Source organism: Branchiostoma lanceolatum, chromosome 1, assembly GCF_035083965.1.
Source record: "Branchiostoma lanceolatum isolate klBraLanc5 chromosome 1, klBraLanc5.hap2, whole genome shotgun sequence".
NCBI classification, from domain to species: domain Eukaryota; kingdom Metazoa; phylum Chordata; class Leptocardii; order Amphioxiformes; family Branchiostomatidae; genus Branchiostoma; species Branchiostoma lanceolatum.
In genome coordinates this window covers 34,581,329-34,603,750 of record NC_089722.1, presented here as the reverse complement: position 1 = coordinate 34,603,750, position 22,422 = coordinate 34,581,329, and the positions used below count along the sequence as shown (strand labels likewise).

At 41.9% G+C, this 22,422-nt stretch overlaps 1 protein-coding gene across 3 annotated transcripts; it reads left to right on the top strand.

Annotated features, from left to right (window-relative positions):
• The first annotated feature begins 44 nt into the window (after positions 1-44).
• On the top strand, positions 45-19,484 carry LOC136427594 (DNA repair protein RAD51 homolog 4-like). Of its 3 annotated transcripts, none has more exons than XM_066416573.1 (10): positions 45-237; positions 1,846-1,907; positions 2,384-2,502; positions 4,519-4,600; positions 8,470-8,598; positions 8,907-9,002; positions 9,375-9,465; positions 10,079-10,149; positions 10,657-10,803; positions 17,986-19,484. In XM_066416573.1, exons 1-10 carry the CDS (start codon positions 156-158, stop codon positions 18,004-18,006), a joined length of 900 nt encoding a protein of 299 aa, XP_066272670.1. In that variant the 5' UTR covers positions 45-155; the 3' UTR covers positions 18,007-19,484. The 3 variants fall into 3 exon arrangements, with proteins under 3 accessions (XP_066272670.1, XP_066272660.1, XP_066272679.1); XM_066416563.1 differs by having other exon boundaries at positions 16,072-18,400; XM_066416582.1 differs by lacking the exon at positions 45-237 and adding an exon at positions 1,202-1,566 and having other exon boundaries at positions 16,072-18,400.
• The last annotated feature ends 2,938 nt before the right edge of the window (positions 19,485-22,422 follow it).

Below are 22,422 nucleotides of genomic sequence, written 5' to 3'. Positions count from 1 at the left end.
ATCATAACGGACATCTGTGTATTCTCCAACAAAATAGAAAAGAATCTCACAGAAATATCCCGGCCCGAGCTACCGGCGGTGTGACCTCTGACCTACGAAGAGCGGAAGTTTCAAGTTGTGAAAGCTCAGTCACGACAACAGACTGTTGACTGATCATGGCACCTCTGAAAGTTGGCCTTTGCCCAGCTCTGACCGCAGAAGTGCTGAATTCTCTCCAGCATGCTGGTGTCAGAACAGGTGAACTACTGACCACTTTAAACTACAGTACCCTGGCCTTTGGTCACGACGACATGCGACTGAAACAGAAGGGGGGGGGGGGGAGGGTGTCAACGATGAACGCCCACGAATTCGAAGTCGGTTCTTTCCAAATTCATTATGAAAAGTAGCCAATTAACGCCGATCCTAACTACAGTATAAGATCTTCAAGCGGCAGAATCACTGATGATCAGATATGCTTTAATGCGATGGAGGAGGGGGGGGGGGTATCTCATGCACCCAGTAATATTTTTCAAGCCCTGATATAATTCCCATAATTTGACTCGAAACTCGTAACTGAACCAAGCGTAACCCAGCACCAAGAGACCACGTCTAGTGATATATTAGACGTTAAGCAAGGACAACAACAACAACAATATCTCACATTTGTTACGGGAGGAGGCCTAAACCAGACACATCCCAAATCCCGACATGGTTTAGGAAACAAATGTTACTGCGCTGTGCTAGCCTGGTCACCAGTCTCTAGATCAATGGGTCGGCTTAGGTGTGTTTTTAATACTGGGCCCAGTGTGTTATGTTGGACCGTTTCTGTCAGCCTGTCTTCTTAGCTCAGGCATATACATACAGAGGTATTGGCCAAGCCCATAAACCCACCCCCGAGTCTGTCTGGGTGGGCGGGCACCAAGCGCCGTAGAGATACCGGGGATATATGAGTCGAGCTGGGTAACGCTTTGTTCAGTTACGAGTCAATGGGACAGGGCTTGAAAATTACTGGGTGTCAGCATGCCATAAGTTGCAAACGGTGGGAGATCCAAGAACTATGAGTATTACGGAATTATGTGAAGCAACTTGAAACTTACAACTTGCCTTTTGGGGTATACAATGTATTATTATTAAGCATAGTATAGAAGACTTTTCAGTTTTTTGTGTAGCTGGCCTTTAAAAACAGCAAGATAAATTTAAAATCTCTAAATCATATAAGTTTGGAATCTACAACAACTGACAATTGAATAATCAGTTTGAATTTTACGCTTTTGAGTGGTTGACGCGTGAATTGCCTGCGAACATGGCAACGTGGCTGAATTACTCAGTGTAGAACATGGACTATTCCAGAATGACACCGTATAGATACAAGAAGTGTTTATTGACATTTACAGAAACCCACACCTGTGTCTTGCTATTTAAGTTGCTAGTAGTGTCTTCATTCTTGGATAACTTTAGCTGAAACAATGTGCATTGTTTACAACGTCTCTACGTTCCACCATATTTATCGATCATGCGATTCAAGTTCAATGTTACCACGAACGTGAAACGCAAGAAGGCGGCCAGGATGCTTACAATCTTGTACTAGTAAGCACAGCACCAATCAGCGGAATGAAAAGATTGCGTTTGTTTGTGATAGAAAATTTCATTGCCTTTTTTCATGCTTTAAATGCTACGCTTTGCATGTCCAGTAATCACCTCGTATTTTGATAGTTCTGTATTAGGGCATACCTTTTGTGATGGAACATTCCTTACTCACATATATGAAATTAAATGTCTCTTCTGCAGGCCATAAATCTCCTGCACAAAGCACTGAAAATGTTATGCATAATTTTTACAGTACATGTTAACTTTTTTTTCTTCCAGTAACAGAATTTGTCTGTATGGATTTAGAGTTGATGATGACAAGATGCTGTGTTTCATACAAGGTACTTGAAATTTGTTTGATCGTACACAAAAAGTGATACTTAGATTCTCCATTCTTTGAATCACTAATGAATGACTTAGTACATTTTTTGTATAACAGGTTACATCATGTCTGTGCTGCCAAATCAGTTTCACATGTTAAGACTGTTCCAGTGGTTTCCTGGCCATGGCTGAGATCCACTTTGAAATTTTGTGGAAAGAACCTTAAAGTTGCAACTCCAACTTTGTTTTTGTTTTTTCTTTTATTCATTCACAAAACAAGAAATGACTTACTGTAATGTGATAATGGATAAAAAAGAACACATACAGAAAGAGGGGAAAGTCCATAGTGCATACACATTAGGCCCTACTCCTTAACACTAATCAAAGTTCATTGTAGTCTTAATTTCGACTTGTAGTGACTGTCTGTTTTTGACCCCAATTTGAGTAACAAGTTCAGGTGTTACATGTAACGTTACATGAACCGGTATGTCCCCAGGACCTGGTGGCCATCCGTAAGGTTCTCCTGGTGCAGTTCTCAGCTTTCCCAGTAGGAGGCAGCAGCTGGTATGAAGAGATTCTGTCAACTACAGCAATCCTCAGTACAGGGAACTCCAGGTACAGCACAGAAAAACGTATTACCCATGAGTTATGTGGAAAACTACATCAGGCGAGTCCTGGTACCAAACAAGGAACCCAAGACAATGTATACTTGGCCTATAGCTAACTCTTGTGACACAGTGGTATTAATTATATTTCACTCCATTAAAAATAACAGCACATGGAGCGAAATACATTGTTCCTAATAGCATTTTGATCTAAGAGGCGTCACTGTCTTATAAATGATCCACTGTGAATGCTTGCCTATTGGATGTCGCCCCAGCTGAACCGGTAATGGCCTCAAAGTTAAGCTGCTTAGAATTAGTTGGTGACTCGGGGAGACATTTCGTTTGGGGCTCTGACCATAAAGTTATCGTCTTTTAGAAGGGTTGTTAAAGGGGTAGTGCTAGCAACCTCTCCCTGTAGAAATATACTCTGCTAGACTGCTACTGAAACAGCAAGGAAACTTGCTGCTCTACAAAGGGTCCCCCCAAAGTGCGAAATGGAACGAAATGGAAGGAAATGGAACGAACTAAAACATATTTAACATTATGAAATGAAATACCAGTAGATAGCGAAATATAAGGAACGTTGTAACATTTACAGTATAGAGGGGAACAGGAAGCAAATACATAACATAACATGTTTTATTTCTTGAATCTGTTTGATAATAGTAAATACAACGTTTTTGTCGCGTTTGTGTGGCTAGATTCTTCCCTGAAAATGGGGGCACCGCGTGCAAAGAGCTTGGTCGCTCTTCCTTGATTTTACCAACGATCTGCAAATGAACTGCTGAAAATAGCAGGGAAAACAAGCAAACGGAAGTGAGTATCGAAGTAAGGACTAGATTATACAGAAGTTGGTGGTAACATTGCATCTCATAATTCCCCAAGAGGGCATGAGGCGAGCGTAATAGCGTGTTTGCATGTTGCAAATGGAGCCCCGCATGCAAATGAACCGCCACTATTGCCAGCGCACCGGAACTGTGCACATGGGCGTGCTACCGACAGGTTGAATCAAACTCCAACTTCCCAGTTTTATTTACATACGGTTTTAGTCCATAACTAGTACGTAGCATATGCATATATGCGCAACAACGATTTTTATACAACCAATTGTTTGGCTGGTCGGCTGTCGGAGAATGGACCCCTCCGTTAATGATTTGCAAATGCAGCTCTGCGCTGCGTCACCAATGTGACATTTCACACTCCATTCAATCACGGACGTGGACTGGGAACTACTGCTTCCTTGTTCACGACAAAACAAAGGGAGGGTGTGAACGAGCAGGAAATGTATTTCACGGTTCACACAACACGCAAACACGCTGTATAAATAATGAAATTACGCTCGCCTCATGCCCTCTTGGTGAATTATGAGATGCAATGTTACCACCAACTTCTGTATAATCTAGTCCTTACTTCGATACTCACTTCCGTTAGCTGGTTTTCCCTGCTATTTTCAGCAGTTCATTTGCAGATAGTTGGTAAAATCAAGGAAGAGCGGCCGAGCTCTTTGCACGCGACGCCCCCATTTTCAGGGAAGAATCTAGTCACAAAAACGCGGCAAAAATGTTGTATTCAATATTATCAAATAGATTCAAGAAATAAAACATGTTATATTATGTAATTTACTTCCTGTTCCGGACTACTGTGAATGTTACAACGTTAATTCCTTATATTTCGCTATCTACTGGTATTCCATTTCATAATGTTACATATGTTTTAGTTCGTTCTATTTCGTTCCATTTCATTCCATTTCGTTCCATTTCGTTCCATTTCGCACTTTCATGGGACCGCTCTACAAAATGTACATGTTTGTGCCTGACCTACTTAGTAAGGCTTAAATAGCTTAAAGGTTTGGTCTTAACAAACGAACGCTCAAGCCTATTTGTAAATAAAATTACCAAGTTGAACATTTTTCGGCTTACATGTACCTGTATATCATTCCCGATAGATTATTACTGACTAACTGAGATAGTTATTTGGTCATACTGAACAATTAGCCAAAAGCTCTTTGATGTTTGACTTTCTACAGACTTGATGATATGCTGGATGGTGGAATCTACACTGGTGCGTTGACTGAACTAATGGGAGCTCCAGGAAGTGGCAAAACACAGGTACAACTGGCTGGAGTCAGTATGTGTAACAGATGTAGATATATTGCATGAAGTATATACATCGGGATATACAATTTATTTGAATTAGGGACCATACAATATTTACAGGGGGGAGGGGAGGGGTGGTGCACTGTAAGTCCAGTCGGGTAAGGGGAAAACTCTGTATAGGTACCCGTACCTGTATAGGTACCCGTATACATGTAGGTGTACCGGTATACCCCATTTGGGGCCCCAACAAGCCAGGAAACACGCTATGACGGCCGCCATATAGGGCACCCAGAACAACTGTTTTTACGGTCTCCACATTGATATAAGACACAAACGGTTGACTATACTCGGTCGGAAAATAGCTGAACAGTCATGTTATATGATCTTTTGATTTCTATGAAGGACGGAGTTTTGGAAAATACGGAATTTGCGAAGTTCGTACGGAGCGCCGATCTCGGTGACCTTTCTGCTTTTCATTAACTTCAAATGCAATACTCATGATCTGTTTGGCCAAGGAGGTTAAACCTCCTTGGTTTGGCTGGACAGGAAATGCCGTTCTCGATGCACGGAAGGTCCGCCATAACACATGTGCGAACTAGCCGCTTAGACGGAAAGTAGCCACTTTAATATTGCGACACAAACATTACGGCGTGATTTGATCATTGTCTGAATATGTCGTGCTCGGTCTCTGTCTTTAGCGTGCAGTCCATTACCACAGAGATTTTCGGACACAAGCTTGAAGGCAAATGCTCAGCAGCATGTTTCTAGATGGCGTATTTTCGCACAATAAAATATTAAAAGGCATGCATGCCCAACTTTTCACACACCGTTGCCCCCGGCTGCCAGTCAGCACGCTGTGCCGGAAGTTTTGCCTCTCCTTTTTTTGGCGTGAGTCCGCTAATACGGAGATTTTCGGGCACAAGCTCGAACTGAAATGCTTAGTGATACATTGTATATTGATCTAAGCTATTTTCTGACCGAGTAGAGTCAACTGTTTGTGTCTTATATCAATGTGGAGACCCTAAAAAAACAGCCGTTCTGGGTACCCCATATGGCGGCCGTCAAAGCGTGTTTCCTGGCTTGTTGGGGCCCCAAATGGGGTATACCGGTATACCTATACGGGTACCTATACGGGTACGGGTACCTATACAGGGTTTTCCCCTTACCCAGTCCAGTCAAAACAATTTTCCATGACCCTCCCCCCATCTCAAAAAATTTTCCATGACCCTCCCCCCCACCTCGAAAAATTTGTCCATGACCCCCCCCCCCCCCCCCCCCCTTACAGGTATCATGTAAAAATGGTAGAAAAACGACCCCCATTTTTAAAACAACTACTATATGTACATCGGGCGTCCACTTGGGATAGCTGACGCAGGCTATAAAACAAGAACCGGGAACCAGCGGTTGTCGGTACCAGAGCCGGCAGCAGAAAATCAAATTGTATATAGGGGGCAAGACAGTTGAGAAAATTTTGAAATCGGGACCCTTTAAACTGCTATATGAGGGACAAATTTTGCTGGAAGAGTAAGCTAAGTTTATTCAAGGAGATATATAGACATCTCTATTGTAAAAAGAAATACAGCTTGATTTTTTGGGGGCGATGCCCTCCGACATATTTTTCGCCGCGGGAGGCGCGACATGCACCCACAGGAAAATCTAAAAAAATTGAACCATTGAAATGCTATTTCCCGAATGTTGATGATCAAATTTTGCCGGTTAACAAAGAAAGTTTAATGACATCTCTATATTTGAAAAATATACAGAAGAGTTTCAGCTTAATGATTTTTGGTGGACGACGGGGTCCAGGGGCAGAGCCCTGTTGGGGGGACCCAGGGTGTGAAGCTCTCCGGAAGCTCTTCCATTTTAGGCTATTGAGAAGGCTTCTTTTTCAGTTTTGAGGGTCATATTCATGATAATCATGGTAGTCAATCAACTTTTATTCTCCACAGGACCTTGACATACATTTAAGTTTAGGTGAAACTGTGAAAGACAACTAAAAACTCAGAAACAACAATATCGATAGTTTATTCAAGGAGATTTTAACCTCGTTGGTTTATTCAGCTACTCAAAAATATCAATAGTCGATACCAGTTTTCCGTTTTTGGCTGTGTCCGTCTTCTCCGAATTCGAAGCGCTACAATATCGTCGCTGTCAGAAGTTCTCTTCGGTGCGAAATAAGAAGCGATATTCCTGGTATGTTTCCAGAAAAATCGCCGCCGAGGCAGTCGTCCCTCGGCGACGTAACTCCCTCTGTGGCGACAGTCCATTTGCCGGCATGATATAGAGAACCTCGGCCCGTGTTAGAAATCGCGTCACCCCCCTAGATTGCCCAAATATATACGCCGCCATTCCAGGAAGTCTCCGAAGGAGGCCAGCCGAAACCGCTGTTCTGCGAAGATTGTACTTACAGAAAACGTGGAACTGAAAGTTCAAGGAACATAAAAATCACGTAGCCAGAAGTTCGCCACACGTAGTTCCAACTCACGTGTTTTCCCAGGAAATTGCCGCTGATTGACAGTCGGCAGCCTTTGATGAAAGTCGGCGAAGGCCCAAGAAGTCTTCTAAAGGCCCTGGGAACAAGGAGAGTCGTGGGCGGCGCCCTGTAGCAGCCGAATCGTCCAATAAAGGAGGTTTTATAACCTCCTTGGTCCAATCATGGCCAAGGTTATCAATTTAGTTGAAACTTTATCTTCCTACTTTGGTAGAAATGAATTTTCTGTGCATCAATTCACTGTTCTGGATGAAAAAATGAAATAACCTTGCTGTAGAAATTTGTCAGAAATACAGTTAAGAATTAATTCTATTCCCGCACTGACAAAGAAAGGAATCTTTTACGTGAATAACAGCTTCTGTGTTGGTCAACTTCCAAATAAGGAGATTTACCGGGAATCTGATACATTTTCGGCTGTTCTAATAGTCCGGGACCCACCCAGCTGATCGTGTGCTCGGCTACTGTTTACGTTTTGGCGCGATGCTGCAGGGTGGGATGGGCTGCGAGATAATATCGGAGCGGTAAGGCGGGTTGTTAATTTAGTATTTGGCACCTCCCTTTGAGATGATAGCTGGATAGCTTCCTGTGAAACAAGAAGGCGCGTGCTGGACGCGTGCCTCGGCATGTTTGCTACGGTAGTTTTGTATTTTTTCGCCGCTACGCTGGGTGAAAAAAAGCATAGCGGGCTATTTACAGCGTCAGTTTGTCGGCCCACAGCATAATGTTTATGCACAACAATTCAACGGATTCGTAAAAAAAAAGTCCATGGCCCTCCCCCCAACCCAGAATTTTTTTCCATGACCCTCCCCCCCACCTCGAAAAAATTTTCCATGACCCTCCCCCCCCAACGCACCACCCCTCCCCCCCGCTAAATATCGTATGGTCCCTTATATGCTTCGAGTATAATACGTATAATGACCATTTTTCTCTTGCATATTTCTGAGGGCCTGCATGGGGGAGTAGTGATTACGAATTACGCAACATTTTCGCCGCCGATTACGAATTACGTTAAATTCTCAGAGACGATTACAAATAACGTTAAATCATGAGACTTCCCAACAGGCTTCAAGACTTAACACAAGATTAAACTATCTAGTTCTGCATCTAAACTATTGAATGTTGTGTTGAATAGTTACCTACTTTGAGGACGCCTCCCTGAGAGGGGCCTGCATGGGGGCGTCTCGAGAACGCTCGACGCTAAATTCCGGAGCTACATATGACGCTAAATTCAGTCAGCCTCTCTACGCCCTACTCTAAATTCTGAGACAAAACTCACACTCCTAGCTACTAAACTCTTAGCTTGCGTCAAAGCTGGTGATATTTAGCATCTTGGAGATGACTTGTATAAATCTGCCCTCTAAATTTGATGTTGCTTCCCTGGTGTGATTAGATCTGCATGAGTGTAGCCATCCATGTTGCCTCCAGACTTGAGCAGAATGTCCTGTACGTCGACACCACGGGGGCCTGCAGTGGGCGCAGGCTGCAGGAGATGCTGCAGAACTCTGCAGGGGATAAGGAGGTACATGTACATGCCTGGACAGTTTAATGTACTCCACTAGTACTACCACATTGCCAAGCACTATTATCATTCTGTTAACTATAGAAACCAACTAATTTACATTCTATATGACTTAAAATGCACATTGATTATGCAAAGAAGGTTTTTATTAGCATAATCTACATGTATATTAATTTACCAACATCAGATATGTTGCAAATGATTCCATGAAGGCAGGTAGAAAACAAGTACATGTAATACATGTACTATAAGCATCAAGTTTTTCATATGCTCCCAGTCATGATCTTAGTCCTGTTGTTTGTCTGTAGAGTGCAGCACTGTCCAGAATTGGCTTCAGAAGAATCTTTGACCCCTGGCAACTTCTTGATTTGCTGCAGAAAACAAAGGCTGCTATCAGCAAACAGGTAACATTTGTTCTTGTTGGTCTGTAATGTTATGTGAGGCCACACTAATCTAATCAGTTGGTTTTTGGAATCCCTGCTCATCCCACACCTTGTTTTTAATGGAAGAACCCTACAATTTTCATTACATTTCACATTTAATGAGTGAACTGTAATGAAATTGTAGAGGTTCCTTCTTTTTTGAATGAGTCATTACCCTTTCGGTACAATTTTGTAAAGGTCCAGCCTGGCAAAGCAGCCCTGCAAACTTGTCTCAGGTGCGGACCTGTACCTAGACCCCAGTACCTGTACCTATATTTGTTACATAGTTACACAGCTCTTGAGTGATAAGTTAGTGCCTTTAAGTTAATGATATCCTTTCCATGGTTACTGTAGAGTGAACTTTTCTACTCCAAGTTGAAGTTGATGATAGTGGACTCTGTTGCAGCTGTCATTTCTCCTACACTTGGAGGTCTACAGACAGAAGGTGAGGAGTGGAGCATGTTATGTAGAAAGATTCATTGTATTTACGACTTGACATTTGGCCTGATTTTAAAAGATGGACAGAGAATCTCTACGGCTTTTCTCAAATTATTAAGTCAAAAGTAATCGTATCATCTCTGACACAAACAATTGATGTTAACTCTGTTTCTCTGTATATTATCATGTCATCCATGAACTTACATATTGTATCACTCATTAGCTATATATGTAGAACTCGTTAGCATTGTTATAAGCTTCTTCTAAATCGTGCGAGGCCACCTCACTGGAGGCATCCGAAAAAGATAGACTCTACCGAGAAGTACATTGGAAAGCAGCAACAAACTGCTTTTCCCAAAAATGATAACATTTTCAGTCCTACTTCACTCGACGGAATTGTATCCCTTCGGTCTGTGGGTGTCGGCCTACATACGAAATCGTAAAAGAAACTCCGGTCCGAGACCATAAGAAACTTTGGAACTGTCAGTTTTTGCAAGAAGTTGATTTGGAACAGTCCATTTTTACACAGGAAGAGAAAGCAAGTGAATTACGTAGCATTTGCTTCAAATTGCTTTTTAGATCCTTAAAAGATTTTACAAAATGTTCTTTTTGTGTTGCAGGTCATGCAGTTATGTTGAATGTTTCCAGGCAGCTAAAAGTATTGTCCAGTGAGCATGCCATTGCTGTTCTTGTGAGTAGTACTAGTACTTCACATACATAACATCATGTAGTTCTTTGCCATTTATTTGCTGTTGAATATCAAAAAATTGTGTCAAAGATATAGGGTCTAAGAAGGTTTTCCAGAGACGGACCAGACAGCATTGATGGCGGGGGGGGGGGGGTTGTGGGTGGAGAGAAATGAAAATGAAATGGCTGACATTTGCCATCAGATATGCAAATTGTTTTCTGAACCATTTCTACCTCCAGACTTTTTGTATCAAAATCAATATTCACTCCATCTCTCACTCATCAGTGCAAAATCAATAACTTACAAATACAAACTCTTTTCTTCTGTGTTGACAACTTTTACATTAATAAATGCTGCCAAAGACACCCTATCTACCATTAGTTTTGAAGTACTTTTCTGTAGACTTTTCTTGTCTGATTCAGATTGTAGTAACGACTTGATGCAGCAAAAAGTGAATATTATCATGTTCTGTTGATCACCTAAGCTGGATACTGTTGGTTTTGTTTCCAGATGACAAATAATGTTGTCCAAGGTGAGTTGAGTGAGCCGTGGCCTGGCCTGGGTCGCTCATGGCAGCACATCCCCAACACCAGACTGTTGGTACAGGTGACAGGCACTCAGGACAGACAGATGCTGCTGCTGAAAACTCCCAGATTGGTTAGAGTACTTTCCTTACATTTATACAGCAATGACACTCCTATCATTAGAATTCCAATAATACTTTTCTAGTTATAGAATAAGTCTTTCCTAAACAAAACTTTCTTCCATCTGACCCCCATTTAAGACATTGGCTTGTCTGAAGCTCCCCCCAAATGAACTATTCCATCATCATCCCAGTTGAAGCAGTTTGTAATGGAGTTTTTAAGATTACATTTTCCCATGCAAGAATGGACTCTTCCAAAAAATGCCCCATTGCAAATTGGAACATTCCAAAAGGACCCTTCCATTCAACAATCTCTGGCAAGGTAACCCAAGACCAAATTTATCCATTTGGTTTTCAACACGGGCAGGTGGTCACTACAGCTATGTACAGGATTCTTGATTCTCCTTGTTTTTTAAGCTCTGAGTCTGATTGGTAAACCTCAGGTAACCTAAGCTCTGATTGGTCATTTGTGAAAGTAGTTTCAAGAAGCCAATGAAAGGATTTTGAAAAGCCTATATCATCATTTTAACACTCAGACTGTTTAGGAGTATTTGCTCACTCTAACTTCATGCCAAATTTCAGGCTATGGGGCCCCAGTTGAATCCATTTGACTGAAATGGCAAGAGAATAAGAAATGTCAGGGAAACGAATGTATATGACATGTATTTCATTCCATATGCATATGGTATTTATAAGGTGAAAGTTTTACATGGAGATACAAAATGTAGGGTGTGCAAATACTCCCATACTTTTTTTCCATTGTTTTGATAGGCCTTTAAAACACCTTTATTTTTTTGCTATCATAGTTGTGGACATGTCTGAATAACCACATTGTAACGTAACATGACCAGTCCTATTTACGTGCGGGAGCAGTTTACGTCCATTTTGGGTCATGTCCGCATGTCGCGCTGTATTATGCCAAAGCCTGTTCTAATGAGCAACAAAGAACGTCATAAATATGATCCTTAGCCATCTCTCTTTTGAAAACAAAACATTGAAAAAGGTTTACGTCCAGCAACATAACAGAAAAACTCCTGAACCAGTAACAACAAGTTGCACGGAAGCGTCATGCATGACGTAGTTCAAATGTAATTCGACACCGCATACTTTATCATGTTTTTCTAACTTACACGATAGTTAGTATCTTTTAAACGTAGCTGACGTTAAACCTTTCTTTGATATTCAGACTATCCATGGTGATTTGAGGTTTGAAACTCTTGGTATTGGTATTGGTCTATTGCACAAAGCATATGGCAGCCTAATGGCTGAATTGCAAGCTCAGTTACATAATAATAATATTACTGCAACACTTAAAACAATTAATTGAAAACATCAAAACACTAACATTACTCTAAAGTACGCAACAAATTTAAAATCGCTCTAGGCGTAGTTTTACTTACTACGAAGATGTAACGTTAATAATTATTAAAACGTATCATATAAGATAAAAAGTGCTAGCAACAAGTGCCCAGTCAGTTCACAACAAGGGATGTTTCAAATATATATACAGTAACAATCTGTGAAATCAGTAGAAAGTTCTGTTACAACACTAGTTTAAGTTGAGGTGCTATATATTCGGTGCGTGGTCTACTTGGAGTCGTTACTGTAGTAAAGTCTTAGGGCTCGTGGAATGAAGGACATTGAATGTCTTTTGCTTCTGCTGAGCGTTGATTGGTGGCGTCTTCCCCTGCGGAGGTTGTAGTGGTTGTCTGAGGGGGTAGTCATGAATGCCCAGAGAGGTGAAATGCTGTCCTGCAGGATGTTTTCAAGTGTTCTCCGGGTACCACTCTCACGTCTACTTGCTAGGGAAGGAAGTGAGTCAGCAGGTAGCCCAATGCTTGTCAGACAAAGATTTTGCATTGACTGTAGTGAGTCAGATAGGTGTTTGGGTAGTCCGCCCCACACCGGACTAGCATACTCAAGGGTCGGTCTGATGAACGTCAGGTAAATCTGCGTTAGGACCTCCACAGAGAGCCCCGCCTTCTTAGCGACACTAAGATAGTACATTTTTGGTCGAGCCCTGTTCATCATGTACTCAACGTGAGCGTCCCAGGTCAGGTCGGCAGAGATGTGAACCCCGAGTAGTTTGAAGGTGGTGACTCTTTGGATCTCCTGGCCTGATATAGTGGGATGGGGGGGAATAGGTACGTTGGCCTCTCTCCTTGCACTAATTACCATGTCTCTGGTTTTCTTCCCGTTTGCGGCAAGTGAAAAAGAACTGCCCCAAACGTCAATAGAGTCCAATGCCCTTTGTGTCTGGCCGGGCAAAGACCCCATCAGAACCTCAGAAGTTGTCAAATCGTCAGCATATTTGACTGGGACGACAGATACTGGCATACTGGCGTCGATCGAATTGATGCATATCACAAACAGTAGCGGTGAAAGCAACCCGCCTTGAGGAACACCAGCTAAAACTTTGTGGGGTTTTGACGGACAAGACCCCCATTTTACCATCTGTGACCTGTCTTCTAGATAGCTGTAGATTGTCATCCATAAGTCCTGTCGGATATTCATGTCTGCCAGGGTCTGTAGTAGCTGCCCGTGGTTAATCGTGTCAAAGGCACGTGAGAAGTCAAGAAAGACGGCGTGGATATCCATCTTTGGAGTACTGTTGAGTGCATCGTTCCAGGATTGTAGTATGTGGATCAGCGCAGTGACGGTGGAGCGTTTTGGAAGAAAACCGTGTTGTGTAGGAGTCAAACATTTTTCCGTGTCACGTAAGAGCGCATCTTTTAGCAGACCCTCTAACACCTTCCCTACACTGCTGACAAGGGAAATTTGTCTGTACTCTGTTGGGAACTGTGGTCTAGGCTTTTTTGGCACTGCTCTGACAAGGGCATGTTTCCACAGTTGTGGGAATGTGCAATTTTGTACACAGGAATTAAAAACGTCGCATAGGACCGGTGCGAGCTCTTCATGGTATTGTTTTAGAACCCATGATGGGATGCAATCAGGACCAGCAGCTTTTCTGCCGTTGACCTTTCGCAACCTTGACTTGATCTGGCCTATACTGAAGGGTGGGAGTGTAGCATGTGACAGCTTGTGAGCTACATCGGTTACCGTAGGCACAGTCCGGACCACGTGACTCCACACAGAGGCGAAGTGGTCAGCAAGAACGTCACATTCATGTTGTAAGGTGTGAAGGTCGGAAGTGGAGTTATCCGGCTTGACGGTTTCCATTCCCATCAGTGACTTGACCGACTTAAACCACTGGCTGGAATTGGACTGCCTCAGATGTTCCACCTCCTGTTCGTAGTACCGGCGTTTTGCACGTTTGATTTGTTTAGCCACGTTGTTGCGTAGTTTCGAATACACAGTAGTATTCCCGGCGCGATAAGCCTGTTGCCTTTCACATATTAGTTCTTTGATTCTGACCGACATCCAAGGCTTATCGTTAGTGGTGATTCTGACCTTCTTTGTGGGGACAGCCTTGTCAAGAATTGATTTCACTAGGTTTGTTAGTAGGGAAGTCTTCAACTCAGGGTCTGGGGCCTCAAAAACTGGAGAAAAGTCTGTAGTGTTCATCAGTAGGCCTAGTTTTCTCATGGCGTCAGGTGTGCACATCCTACGTGTGATGTACTTGGAAGGGTTGGATGGCCATGGGCCAGATGTCCATAGGATAGACTGATGGTCCGAAGAACCGATTGGAGGAAGGTGCACGGGATATGAGAACAAATGATGAACGTTGGTAAAGATAGAATCAAGTTGATTGGCACCTCTTGTGGCCTGAGTAACCACCTGTTTCAGACCGAATCTGCGGCACAGATTGTGAGATTTGAACTTGTTCGTGTCACCAAGGATAGCGATTCCAGGTTGAGAAAAGTTACGCTCAATGTCATTGAGGCATCGTCCCAGGTATTCGGAAACCTCAGTGTTTGATTTAGATGACTCGGACGACGTAGGCGGGTTGTGCAGGACACCGACAATAAAGGAGTTTAGACCTCGGGGGAGACGTGTAGGTCTGACCCATAACCACAGTGCTTCTTGACCATCCTCCTCAAGCTCTGAGAGACGTCTATGTTGTACGCCAGAACGGATGTATAGAGCAACACCACCACCACCACGATCTTCACGATCCCGCCTGTGGATGTCATATCCAGGTAACGAGATTATGGAGTCAGAAATGTCAGCGTTTAGCCAAGTTTCCGTCATCGCAACGATACAAGGGTTGTTGACTTGACACACAGTGCCAGTTTTAGGAAGGTTTGATACAACCTAGCGACCCCCGTTCAGATGATACATTTTTGCACGGCATAACATCATGGCCATGCGTTTATCACGTGAACGCCACGTGCTGCTTATGTCGGGGAAATTCACAATACAAACATTTTTTCCTTCCATCGCGTCAGGCAAGCGGAGGGACAAACATAGTGACTTTACTGTCATTTGTCTGTAGACTGCTTTCGACAGTTACTGTGCATTTTTTTCTGGTCTATGTTCTTCAAGCATAGCGCTAGAAGGGAAAAGATTCAGAAGTGGACGATAATGGGTAAGCCTGGCTCAATTCTACATCATATACCCAAGTATGAATACATGCTCGCACGGCGTTAAACAGGCGGAGAAAAACCTACAGACCATGCATTTTCTTTTTAGAAGAGCTGATATTTCTGCCCATGGGTTTAACATTTGGCTCTGTCCGCGCGGTTTTAAGATAGATAACGTTTTGAATAAATCGGACGTTAAATGGTCATGTTACGTTAGGTGTATCAAAACTCTTAGCTGTGTTGGTAGATAATGTAGTAGTTGACATGGATGGTAGCCTTCTGCAGCCTTCCTCAGTGTCATAAATTACCATGTTAATGTTAACTTGTGAATCAGCAGTTAGGGTACATGAGCTTATAGAAATGCCATGTATAATGGTCAACAATGTCAGGAAGTTTACTGTCAAGTTAGCCATCCTATAGATACTAAAGCCCCCCTCACTGGACCCGCGGCACGCTGGCGGCGGCACTGCATCCTAAACTGGATTTTTGTTACCCTTGACTTCATAATGGGAATATCATTCAAAACACACAAAGCTTAAAAAGATTCGTTTTTGTCGATGAAATTTGTTTAATGCTTTGTCAATCGATTGGCCGCAGCGACGACGCCAGCATGCCGCGGGTCCGGTGAGAGGGGGGCTTAAGTGATGTATGACTGCTGTGCATGGAAATTAAGCTAGACTGCACCAAACTTTAGGTGTTTTATCCTTCAGAGCCACTAAGAAGCAGTCTCCTAGTCAAAAGTCCAGAATTCCTCCAAGGAACTGAATGTTGATGATTATCGTCTTTCTCCTCCCTCAGCCAAGATACCTGTCTGCAACTCTGAAATTGTCAGCTGCAGGGATTCTAGATCTCCACACTCACACAGGCCAAGAAGCACAGAGACAGTTGGAAGTATAAAAAGGAATTTATGATCAGAGTACTCTATTTCTATTTCTTAAGGCATACATCTTCTGATGTTCTGAAGTCAACAGGAGTTCATGCTATACAACTCAAAACAAGAATTCAAATATCTCATGAAATAGTTTTTGTGTATATCTTATTTGATTGTAGTTCATTAATGACGCATGATATGTGTCTATTGATTGTTTCAAGTATCTCAACATACACATGAATTATGCACGGTGATGGTTTACTTTAATCAAGTAACATAGTATTAATGGACATTTGTATGTCACAAGCATGCTTTTTCCATCACTTACCAATAAGGAATTATAGCTTTATTCAATCCGTAAAGCAGATTAGGTCCTAATTTGTATAATTGATATTTATCAATTCATCTTTTGCACACCCTTTGAAGTACAATGTTATCTACATTTACATATCATCTTCTATACCAAGATGTCTCTTAATGGATTCAAATAGCAAAGTCAAGTACATAATGGTATTGACATGTGGCAACCCATGCATAAAAGACAATGTATCAAAATGCCCAAATATTAGAAATTCCACTTGTCATGGTGAAAACACATTCTTTTCCCAATATTACTTCGTACAATGTATTTTGTATGATTGATTAGTCTGATAGAATGGCTGTTGGTATAATAAAAATTAGCAGAAGATGTCATACCTTGTACAATTGTTGTGCAGTAAAGTCCATCTTGATATCAAAGTGTTGTTGTACAAAAATTAGATTACAGTATACAATTTACTCATTAATCATGCAAATAGCTACCTCATTATTATGTGTATCTCCTACCTCCTTGGTATCTCTGCCCTACCAACATAAATGCCCTAAATGATATTAAAAAGAACCCATTCATCCTTCCTTGAGTGACCCCTATTGAACTGCTTTCACAGCATACTCGGTCATTCACCCTGTATCCATCATCTGCGCCATACCTGACGACCTTTGGATGTGTGTTTATTTGCAACGTCCAGTAGAAAGTAGGAGACACTAATAAAACACAAAGGAAGGGAAATATCAACCGAACCTGCCTTCTGTGGAATATGAAAAATAGGCTGTGGTCTGACAAGCCAACCCGACATCTATCTATCAGTAAACCTCGCCCGCCTTTGACTACAGTCCATTGTTTGAAGGCCTAGCCTCAAACGTTCAACGGTCTCTTTGTCTTCAATTATTCATACCGTTGAGGTCACCCTCCGCGCAAGGTAGCACGCCATTCCCGGTATTCTCAAAGCAGATGTTGGGAGGTAAAATCGTCGCGTTTCCAAGCTGCTGCATGTTTCTGGGTTAAGCCTCTGAGGAGTAAGTCGTGACTGTAACATAGCGTCAGATGCAGATGGTAACAGTGCCGTGACACGGAGTACACAAGGAGGAAGAAGATGCCTAATAGCGTGATTCGTCTTTTAATCAACCGATCAAATGCAGGGCAGACCCACTCAAGAACTCCCCCATTACCTTAGTGCATTTTTAAATGCTTGATCAAATAGTCCATAGCTGTCCCTCCTTGTTAATTAATGTTCATAAGGATTTCTAATTGTTATGATTATATACTACCAGGCTTTTAAAGTATCGTTTCATGCTCGTGATATGGTTGTACTTTTTTTATTTTATCAATGTCTAATCAAAGACTCTAAGTATTTATCACAGTTTTTTTTTATTGATATACGTGTATGATGATAATAATGATGTTCTGTTTTATTTAGAACAAGAACAATTGTCATGAATCCGCAATTCAGACAATTGGCTGCGAGTGATTTATATTTTTGATCTTTCATTCATCATCATCATTTAACGGACTTGTGAAACAGGGAGATGGCGGAGAAACGTGAAGCATGGGATTCTGGAATGATATCTGACCACAAGACACATACAAGACTGAGGAATATAGCGGTAAAAGAAAATAGAAAAAAAGAAGAGGAACTATATGTGTAAAGTAAACAGGTGGTGATACAGCCAGTGTGGCGGGAACCTGTGTAAAGTAAACAGGTGGTGGTACAGATAGTGAGGCGGTAACCTGTGTAGTGTAAACCGGCCTGTTGTGTTGGTACAGCCAGTGTGACGGAAATCAGTGTGGTGTAAACCTGTTGTGTTGGTACAACCTGTGTGGTGTAAACCTGTTGTGTTGGTACAGCTAGTGTGGTAGAAACCTGTGTGGCATACATCTGTGTGGGTGATAATTTTTCAATAACAAAATGGAACTCCATTACACTTGCATTTTCCTGGCCCTTTGTCTGATGCTTGGCAAGGCTCAGCCAGGAGCACAGCCAATAGACAAACACGAGATAAAGGATGTACATGTCACATGCGACTTCAGAACTGACTGCACCTCTGACTGGGCTACGTTTGCCTTTATGATTAAGTACAGTGGGGTGAATGGGACTCATTTCGGTCACAAGAAAATAATGATGCACAATGATAGTACAAAGTTATCATTGATTATGATCTTGCTTCTAAGTGGAGATGTCGAGATAAATCCTGGGCCTAGACCGCCAAAGTTTCCCTGCGGGAGCTGTAACAAAGCTGTACAACATACCCATACTGCAATTTGTTGTGACGGCTGCAATAAATGGTATCATAAAGACTGCATTGAGCTATGTTCTCAGGTGTACACTGCATTAGAAACACACCAATCATACTCGTGGATTTGCTGTGACTGTGGTATACCAAACTTTGCATCAGCTATGTTTGACATAACTGATGATACTTTTCATCCAGTAAACTCATTTGATACACTGAGCTTTTTCACCTTACACTTATTTGCTATGTTTTGTTAATTGCGATTGACTTTGTGTTAAGCTAAATTATTTCAGTATTGATTTATGCTATGATTTGATATCTAATTCTTATTTTTGTATGCAATCAATTATCATATTGTCATCATTTGTTACTATTATTATCGTTTGATATGATATTGTTATCACTTATTACTACAGTTATGTTATAGATTATTACATTATTGTTATTTTGCTAACTGCAATGGACTCTGTAATCTCCATCATTTCGTTATCGAATTATGCTATGATTTGATATATAATTTTTTTTTATATACAACCAATTACTATTCTGTTAGTATGTTGTTAGTATTATTATTGTCTGATTTGTTATTGTTATTATTTACTACTATAATTATATTATAAATTGTCAGATTTATGTTATTTTTGTTAATTTAGATGGGGGAAGACCTTGTATAAGCCACTATGGCTTTTTTTCTTCCCCCAGCACATGTTTTTGTTTGGTTCTATTATGTAAAATTGATTTTAATATGTGCAAATAAACCAAACCAAACCAAACCAAGCTCTAGTGCAAACTTGACAGATATTGACTCCCCGGTTGCTACATCCACTCCACTTAGATCTAAGCAGGGTAACCCCAATATGAGGGGTCGTGGGTTCAAAAAGACCAACGGTAAACTCTTACTGGTAAACTGCCAGAGTATTCGAAACAAAAAAGCCGAACTGGTGACTGTAATTGACACATACAAACCAGATATAATAGCAGGCACAGAGTCATGGCTCAATCAAGACATAGCAAGCAGTGAGATATTTCCTGACAACTACATAGCTCACCGTAAAGATAGACAGACTGGCCCTGGAGGTGGTGTATTCCAGGTTAACAGGGATGATTTGATTGTCACACACGGGCCAGATCTTAAGACACAGACTGTGAGATCATTTGGACACAGACTCAACTAGCAGGAAAGAAACCACTAATGATTGGTACATACTATAGACCTCCATCGGACCAGGGCAATAGCCTGGATGAACTGGACAAGTCCATAAGTAAAATGGGACCTAAAATTAACTCTGACAACGTGATCATCCTTGGAGACTTTAACACACCTGGTATAAATTGGGATGCTAGCATAACACATAACACCCAGAACCATTCAGGGCAGGCACAGAAGCTACTGCACTTAGTGGATAACCATGGCTTATTCCAAACAGTTCAAGAGCCCACTAGGAATGGTAATCTCTTGGACCTGGTCTTAGTTAATAACCCAAACATAATCGAAAAGACCACAGTAGTTCCTGGAATAAGTGACCACGACATGGTATTAGTGGATGTCAACCTTGCACCCAAACAAAACAGGAAACCCAAGAGAAAAGTGTACATTCGAACTAAAGCTGATGAACCGGCCATCAAGAGTGACCTAAGTGATTATGCAACAAACTTTAACAAACGAACCGAGGATATGTCCGTGACACAGAAGTGGGATGATTTTAAAGACAAAATAAAGCACACGATGAACTTGCACATCCCTAGTAAAACAACATCAAGCAGATACAACCTGCCCTGGTTCAACAGAAACTTAAGAAGGTATTGTCGTAAGAAACAACGTCTTTACAACAAAGCTAAGAGAAGTCAGGGCGAGAGGAAGACATGAACAAATACAAGAGAGTTAAGAAGGGTGTACAGAAAAGCATAAGAGCAACACATTCAAAATATGTGGCAGACATACTGGGGGAAGCCATAATAGACAAACCCAAAACATTCTGGTCATACATAAAAGGCCTAAGAAGAGACCTTGTCGGCGTAGCCCCTCTAAAGATTGGGAATTCCATTATCAGTGATAGCGAGAAAAAAGCAGAGGCACTCAGTTCACAGTTTAAAAGTGTGTTCACAGAAGAAGACACAACAAACATGCCAACTCTCGGACAGGCCTGTACCCCTCCCATGGAACACATAGTGATTTTCCCTAATGGTGTCGAAAAAATGCTCCAAGGTCTCAATCCATCTAAAGCATCTGGTCCAGACCAAATACTGTACCTCCTTGGTTCCTCAAAATGACAGCCACCGAAATAGCACCTGTGTTAACCAATATTTTCCAACACTCGTAAGACACAGGAGAAATTCCCAAAGACTGGAGGGATGCAAATATACGGTGCCATTTTTAAAAAGGGAGATAGAGCTGTCCCCGGCAACTACCGACCTGTATCACTGACCTGTATATCCTGCAAACTACTTGAACACATTATCCATAGTCATGTCATGAAACACTTAGAAAGTTTCAACATATTGACTGACTACCAACATGGATTCAGAGCAAAGCGATCCACAGAAACACAGCTTATATTGACAGCTCACGACATAGCTGGCGCACTGAACAGTAAAAAACAGGTAGATCTAGCAATTCTTGATTTTACTAAAGCTTTCGATAAAGTCCCACATGGCAGACTCATCACAAAACTAGAGCACTACGGAATTCAAGGCACCACACTAAATTGGTTGAAGGCTTTTTTGACCAATAGGGAACAGACGGTAGTGGTAGAAGGCAAGGCCTCAGCTCCAGTTAGAGTTGCGTCAGGCGTACCACAGGGAACCGTTCTGGGACCGTTACTCTTCCTCCTGTACATAAATGACTTACCAGACCAGCTTGATTCAAATGTGAGGTTATTTGCCGATGACTGCCTGTTATATATAGAGTTGTCCACACAGAGTAATCCATAGCTTTTGCAAGAAGATCTGAACACACTCGAAGAATGGCAAAGCAGATGGCTAATGCAGTTTAATCCGGAAAAAATGTTACATCATGCACATAACAAATAAACGAAACCCAATTGTAACCACCTACCAGTTCTGTGGACAGGCTCTAGCAACAGCAAAGAGCCACCCGTACCTAGGCGTTACATTAACAACGGGGCTAAAGTGAAACACCCATATCAACAAAGTAACAACTAAGGCTAAACAGACATTGGGAGTGATCAAACGTAATTTGTGGGCATGCCCAGCAAAGGTAAAATCACTTGCATACACGTCTCTAGTAAGACCAAACCTTGAATATGCTGCAACAGTTTGGGATCCATACACAAAGAAGGATATAGATAAACTGGAGAGGGTGCAGAACCAAGCTGCCAGATTCTGCACGAACAACTATGAATGGGGCACTAGTGTAACAAAAATGAAAGCAGACCTGCAATGGATGTCACTTGAGGACAGGAGAACAATGTCCAGACTTTGCATGATGTACAAGATGACTAATAAACTTGTGGACGTACCGACTGATAAGTATCTAATGCCAGCTCAGAAGAGGACCAGAAATAGTCATGCTTTTAAATACCAGATTTATCAGCCAAGGATTGATGTGTTCAAAAATTCGTATTTCCCGAGAACCATAGTAGAATGGAATTCGTTGTCATCAAGTACTGTAGGAGCTTCCTCACTAAGTAGCTTTAAAGAACGGTTACAGTCAGATATGCAAAGACTAGGTGTAACAGACCGTTCGGTGTAATATGACCAGCTGCTGC

Excerpts from the sequence above, each read along its gene's own strand:
- LOC136427594 (XM_066416563.1), top strand. The coding sequence starts at position 156 with ATGGCACCTCTGAAAGTTGGCCTTTGCCCAGCTCTGACCGCAGAAGTG. Across the intron at positions 8,599-8,906 it reads ACTCTGCAGGGGATAAGGAG|AGTGCAGCACTGTCCAGAAT; the intron begins GTACATGTACAT and ends GTTTGTCTGTAG. Across the intron at positions 9,003-9,374 it reads AGGCTGCTATCAGCAAACAG|AGTGAACTTTTCTACTCCAA; the intron begins GTAACATTTGTT and ends TGGTTACTGTAG.